The following is a 7,761-nucleotide window of genomic DNA, read 5'->3' on the forward strand; positions in this document are numbered from 1 at the left end:
ACAGGGAATTCAAAGAAAGGGTGTGCTACTGAATTCTCACTACTTTCCTGATGATACACTTGGGTTTAATAGTCCGCCAGAAGCGATATAAAAGTCCTCCTGACTCATCAGATCGACTCAGAGCTTTCTTATCATGCTTTATTAATAATTACTTTGAGATTTTCATCGAAACTGCGACCATGTTTTAATTTTTTAATACGGTGAATATATCTTCTGTTTTTGTTACAGGTTTATCATATCGTTATTAAGGAGGAATTTAACTGGTTTCTTGCTGTATGGCAGAACATATATAGGGTAGGTAGATAGGTAAAATTATTTACTTAAGAAAGACCTGTGCATAGACTATATATAGGAAAATGGTTGTGTATAACCATAAATGTCTTGTATATATAGTGATTTATTAAAGATATTCGTAAAATGAGTTACCGTGCTACAAAAAAAAACCCACTACTGTAGACTAGGAGACGGGAAACATTGCTTAATTTGTTTGACCTTCGTGTTTTTCGTTTACTTGTTTATATTGCATGTCCTTTTATTTACACTTGTTACTATGCTGATCGAAATAAAAATGGGGGGAGGGCAGGACTAATCCAGCCGCATTTATAAAATGAGGGGTGTTCCCTTCCCAGGATACACAAAAATGGGGTTTAAACTATATGTCCCTTTTTAAATCCATTTATAAAAAAAAAAGACGCATGCATGGAACTTTCGTACCCCGCCAAAGCTCATGGTAAATTAAGTCACTATTTTAAATAATTGTTTGTCTGTTGATCATTTAGTTGCATTTCAGATTTTTCTTTTATGTATTATTGATTCAAACACAAGAAACTACCGTCTCTTTTCATTGATATTATTAAAACTTAGTATGTAAAGATGCTTTTCAGATTTACTTGTAAATCATTAAGCTCAGCATGTTATATTTAACATAAGTTTTGCTTCATTAACCAATAAAAATTGTTTTCAATGTGGAGATATTTTAGTTAATCCTTCTAAAGAAATGTAAATTGATTTATAACTGTGACGTATAGATGAAATCTTCAATTGGTCCCAGTTTATATTTAGAACACAATATATATGAGGGTTTGGATGGGGTTAAATGATTAAAGAAAAATGCCCTTAAAAAATGAAGATTAGAGAATAACGGGCAAAAAAATGAAGATTAGAGAAAAAAGGGGTTCATATTTTGAAGATTAAAGAAAAAAAGGGATGAACATTAAATGTTTACAGAATAACTGACCCCCCCCCCCCCCCTATCCAGACCCTCATATATGATTTATAAAGCTCCGTTATTTATGCTAAATATATATAGTTGGCTTCATTTGCCAACACAAAAAAACTAATTCAAAACAATGTTTAGGATGGGGTATACAGAATATAGAATAATAGACAAATAGTACAGAATAAAGGGGGAATAAGATTAAAAAAAAAGAGAAAAAGAAAAAGAAAGAAAACACACCGCAAAACAAGATAATAATGTAGTGTTACAATATAAAGAATAGAGAATTGAAATATAAGACCAAATAAATAATGGACCCCACATCCAGAGTAACTCCTTGTGAAGAAATCATACTTGATTTATAATGGAAATACACTATATGACCTACTATACTAGTGAGCAAAAGAAACGATACACACGTTTGAACTCAAATTTATTATAAAATGTGATAAATTGAAAAATTTGTTAAATTATCAAATGAAAAACATTCATTTGTTAAGCAAATGCATATGATTAAATGAATATGACCAAATAGGGAAGTTAAAATGTATCGTGTTTTTGGACACAGGGGTCAAATTACTTTTGCGGAAAATGATGACAAAAGTCGGCACTTAATTTCTAGGATGAAAATTAGGTATTCAAAGTTGTGCGAAGGCATTCCTAGGCAGACCATGTTAAAATTAACAGTTTTTAAGTTCTAATATCGATTTTTGAAATAACAAAATTTCTCCAATTTTTTTCCGCGTTATTGGTTTTGTTAAGAAAATCACACTTATTATAATAATATTAATATTAGATCAATCGTGCAATAAGTTAACTTGGTGCAGTGTCTCCAATTGCATTTTATATGAAAAATAGAGTGGCTTGTATCGTTTCTTTTGTTGACAAGTATATATGAGCTGTTCAGTGGTCTATTATATAATTCGCCATTCAGGTATTGGTGTCTTTAGTACAGAAAAAAGGAAGGATCCGAAGGACAAGGATAAAGAACGAATTATCAACAATTATCAGAGATCTATCACCCACCTGCTTATAAAACTCTGATAAGGGAGAACTTTCCTGTTTAGTTGTTTCTAGGATGAAAACGTCAACAAAGCAAGTCCGGTAAGATTATTTATTGAAATAATTAATAAATAAGTTAAGATTCCATGGCGGATAAAATTTTCATAAAAAATCTAAAAAAAAATAAAATTTATTCATTTTTCAAATTTTTATTGTAAAATTAATTTTTGTATTTTAAATTGATATTTTTTATCATTCAAAGATTAGGACGATTTTCTCTGTTATCTTCTCATTTACAGGAAAGGGATAACAGAATATCTATACACCTTACGAACCCCTTTTCATTACGGCGTGATGAAACATACAGGTTCACGGAATTTCTACGTCGTTCGCTCCAAATTGAAATAGAATATGGTTTTTACCCTAAATATTTCATTTGGAACAGTTGTATGGGTTACTGTATAAAAAAACCCCGAAAAAACCTAGAAAATATGACTACAGGATTCCAGTGAGTGAATACCAAACTACTAAAAGAGAATACGAAATACAGGACTGTATATACACTAGATGTAAAAAAAAATTGTGAGATTTACCGCCTGTAAACAAATATTGTTATTCGCTTGATATATCTAATTGTTATGTTGAAAAGAAAATATTTTTAAGCAACGAAATATATTTATAACAAATATAGTTTGAAATCTCAATGCCTTTTGCCTTGTTTTGCAATTTCAAGAAGCTGTTAAGGCAGCAAACATTTGAGTTTCTATTTTTTTCGCGACAAGTCGAAAACATTTTTTTCCGTTCCATTTTAGCATTACATATAGTGGCAGCTGAGGGTGAAACAAACAATTTTTTTTTTATCAGAATCAAAACATTTTTTTTCTTCTTCTGGAAACCATAGCCCCCCCCCCCCCCCGAAAATCAAATGGTTGCTGCCTAACCAATGTCATTTGTTTATTTTATTTTTTTCAGACTGATTATTTGTTGTTTTTTCCTGAGTTTCTTAATTGTGTTCATCCAATATACCTTCTGCACTAACAATTATAGACAAGATGTATTGGAGCGCCGAATATCTGTCGAATACTCTGAAGCCGTTGAAACGCAACTCCGGAGTCATAAAGAGGGCATTCATTTGACTAATCTGAATTTAGATGCAAAATCGAAAAAAATCGCAAAGTTGAATGAATCAATAAATACAACTAGAATGAAGGAACACATTTTCGATCTAGACCAGCATGACGTAACACATATTATGCATTCCAGGCAGACAGAAAAAAAGGTCTGTTCGAGTCCCATGACTCATGTTGCTTTTTTAAAAACGCACAAAACAGCAAGTTCCACTATCATGAGTATAATGCAGCGTTTCGGTTATTTCCGTAACTTGACGTTCATTATGCCTTTGAAAAAGATAGACCAATATAGATTTAACTATATCGGAGCTCCAGGAGAAACAATATCGTATGAAAATATCATTCCAAAGAGAGAAGAGGATGAATACGACTTACTATGCAATCACGTGATCTACAACGAGGGAGCATTTCAAAATACCTTTCCAAGTGATACTTTTTTATTTACAATTATCAGGGAACCTCTTAAACAACTAATTTCAACAGTAAATTATTATGGATATACGCAACAAGGATACTTTGCTAAAATTCTTAATCAAAGTTTAACGAATCCAATGTCAGATTACTTGAAATCTCCATGGAAATTTGAACCGAGCAATCCACATTATTCCGTAACAAACAATAAAATGTCTATAGACTTGGGCTTGCCAGTGAGCCAAATACGAAACGGAAGTTTCATTAAATCTTATTTTGAAAGATTAAATACAAAATTTGAACTAGTACTTCTACAGGAATATTTTGACGAGTCACTCATACTCTTTAAACGCTATACGTGTTGGTCTTTTAAAGACATTATTTACATTTCGAAAAACATATGGCCGCTTCATCAAAATTTGAATTTATCTGCAGACGACATAGACAATCACAGGAAGTGGAATGTTGCTGACTATGCGCTATACGAAAAGTTCTATAAAATATTTTGGACAAAGGTTTTAAAAGAAAAAGAATTTTTTGACGAGGTGTATCATTTTAGACGCATTCTCCAAAAAGTAAACATTCATTGCTCAAATGATAAACAATCAAAAAGTTTAACTATATTTGATTCAAAATGGAGTCCTGGTTTTATTTTGACTCCAGATGATTGCATTTTCCTAAAAATTAACGAAAAACAATTCATTACAGTGATTCATAAAAGAATGATGTCACGTGCGTACCCTAACGGTAACAATCCTTTTGAACAAACTACTACTGAAGATGATTTGGCTCATTTATTTCAATAAATTTACATCATTGTCACAATTACTTTGTTGAAATAAATAATACACAAACTATGAAAAATAGCATATTAAATGATTTTTTATTGTGTAAAAATTTATAATATATTATATAATCTTTATTGCAAAATTACACCCATGAGTGTCAAGCAATACAATCAAACAATAATTTTATACTATACAATGCAATACAATGAAATACAATGTAATACAAGGAAATACAAAATAATACAATACAATATATAGAATAATAGAACATTTCAGTTGAATTATAAACACCATTATAACCTTGCCTGACACGGGTCTGACTCCCTCAGTTCTAAGTAGATATAGGAAGATGTAGTGTGAGTGCCAATGAGACAACTCTCCATCCAAATAACAATTTAAAAAGTAAACCATTATAGGTTAAAGTACGGCCTTCAACACGGAGCCTTGGCTCACACCGAATAACAAGCTATAAAGGGCCCCAAAATTACTAGTGTAAAACCATTCAAACGGGAAAACCAACGGTCTAATCTATATAAACAAAACGAGAAACGAGGTACACGTATATATTACATAAACAAACGACAACTACTGTACATCAGATTCCTGACTTGGGCCAGGTGCAAACTTTGCAGCGGGATTAAAAGTTTTAATGGATCCAAACCTTCTCCCTTTTTCTGAAACAATAGCATAACATCACAACATAGAAAAACGTACGATAAAATATCAATTGGCAGACTTAACTCAATCAAAAAACGTATGATTACACAATGAACGAATAAATTTGATATGCGATATCTGAATACAAATGCACAGTTAATTAAATATTAGAGATAAACATTCATGACTAAAAAGCTAACAAACAAATTCAAACACAGGACATCACTGAGAAATATTTAACCAATCAATGTTCACTTTAGAAAAAAAAAACGTTTTTTTTTTATAATCTTGAAGTTTATACAAATGTTGTAAGAATAAGTGAAAAATTGAAGATATTACAAATAATCAAAGCTGGTGAACAGACAAGATCCATATAAATAAAAAATAACAAAAAAGCATTATAAACAGTATCAACAGGTAGAATTAAGACACGTTAACTGGTCGCAGAGTTGTATACAATTTTTGCCTGGTAGATATTTAGTTTAACACATGTAAGTCCTTCCACACTTCAGAATCTTAATACGTGTCCGCCCTTTTTCGCTGCTTTGACTCCAAATATGGTTAGATCGACATTTCTCAAAAATATATCAAACATTTTTGTTTGTTGGTTTACCACTATTTGTGTTAAATAATACCTACTAACTGTAAATCTACATAATAAATAGACTGTATGAATCCTACTATTTTTAACTTGTTAAAGAAAAAAAGACACCAACATACTTGGTTTATAAAAGAGGGACGAACGATACCAAAGGGAGAGTCAAACTCATAAATTTAAAACAAACTGACAACGCCATGGCTAAAAATGAAAAAGACAAACAGAAAAACAATAGTACACATGACACAACATAGAAAACTAAAGAATAAACAACACAACCCGCATTATAATCTTAATCTTCATCTTCACAAGACTCATTGAATCAAAATAGTTATATATAGGTAAAATCAAAGTTCAATTTAATAAAACATCCCTCTAATGATCATTACTTATCATTACTTATCATTACTTATCATTACTTATCATTACTTATCATTACCATAGAATACATCTGTCTTTGATACTAGTATTCCTAATACTGAACTCAAATAGTTATCAAAGGTACCAGGATTATAATTTAGTACGCCAGACGCGCGTTTCGTCTACATAAGACTCATCAGTGACGCTCATATCAAAATATTTATAAAGTTAAACAAGTACAAAGTTGAAGAGCATTGAAGAAAGATTGAAAAGAAAATAGTTAAAAGATAGCCGAAGTATATTATTTAAGAAATAGTTCATTGGTTCCATAGATTTGTTGTATTTACCAAAAATCTTTTGATTCCATGAATTATTTCGATTCCAATAGGACAACTATGGTCATTACAAAACTGAAGCGAAGGTGGGTACGCCGTGTGTTTAGCTGTTCTTTTATACTACCTGTTAGATAAAGCTCATACATTCTATTATATCTTTAGCTTCATTGATTATTTCGTGAATAACCGCTGCAACAAAATATGTTTAATTCTTTAAATTCTCAAACCCAATATTTGCTATCTTTAATTTACATGTATTTTTCGTAAGCTACCGTCAAATCCATTTCGTAATTCAATATAACATATAACGTAATAACAACTTACTTTAGGAACAAATTGTTTGTTATTATTTTTATTGATCTTTCAACGGTCAAAGGCGTTATAAACATGTTATTGCTTTACCTTGAATTAAAGAATCAAAATATACAGACTAAAAAACCCTTTTCAATAACAATCTAGTACATAACAGTATATTTGTCCGACTAAAATGTGAGATAAAGAGATAATTTCAAGATTTGAACGTTTCTTTTTTTTTAAATTCAAATATAAATTTTTGTATATCTCACAGCGAAAAAAATACCATCGATAATTACATATTGAAAAGATACGAAAATATAATATTTATCAATCAAAGGTAATACAAATAATTTAGCATTGAGAAAAAAAAACCAAATCTTATCTGAAAGAGATTGACCGAATTCCAAATCATATCAATACGTAGGATTTGATCTTGACTTAATTCTGATTGACTGTTCTAGTTAAATGCAATATATGAGACATTTGAAGTTCGTTTGTTTATGTTATGTGAAACGTATCGAAATGAATCCACGAATATACATTCCTATCTATAATACAAAAAGAACATCCTGGTTGCTGTGATTCATATATATGTTTCGTTCATTATTTGAACATGAATTAGGCGGTTAGGTTTCTCGTTTGATTTTGTTCCATTTGTCATTTTAGGGCTGACTAATTTATAAAGGCAACAGTAGCATACCGGTATTCGAAATTCATAAACCAAACCAATAGAACAACAGAAACACCGAAGTGCAACAAAACAAATGCTAACACACATAGAAATGAACTATTTGATATCAACAACCAGATTCCTGACTTGGTACAGGACATTTTTAAGATATGGTGGGTTGAACCTGGTTTAATAGCGTGTCAAAACAGACATAATGCAATCGGAAAAACTCTCGGTAGACTCCGCTGCTCCCATTCTATCCAATGGATTCGTATGTATTCAGACGAGGTTACATGA

General features: G+C 30.9%; 1 protein-coding gene across 1 annotated transcript; it reads left to right on the top strand.

Annotated features, from left to right (window-relative positions):
- Positions 1 to 232: 232 nt before the first annotated feature.
- LOC134694813 (galactose-3-O-sulfotransferase 2-like) lies at positions 233 to 4,568 on the top strand. Its single transcript, XM_063555877.1, has 3 exons — positions 233 to 294; positions 2,151 to 2,320; positions 3,191 to 4,568. The coding sequence occupies exons 2-3, from the start codon at positions 2,295 to 2,297 to the stop codon at positions 4,563 to 4,565; spliced, it is 1,401 nt and encodes a 466-aa protein (XP_063411947.1). The 5' UTR covers positions 233 to 294; positions 2,151 to 2,294; the 3' UTR covers positions 4,566 to 4,568.
- Positions 4,569 to 7,761: the final 3,193 nt, after the last annotated feature.

Source organism: Mytilus trossulus, chromosome 13, assembly GCF_036588685.1.
Source record: "Mytilus trossulus isolate FHL-02 chromosome 13, PNRI_Mtr1.1.1.hap1, whole genome shotgun sequence".
Lineage (NCBI taxonomy): Eukaryota > Metazoa > Mollusca > Bivalvia > Mytilida > Mytilidae > Mytilus > Mytilus trossulus.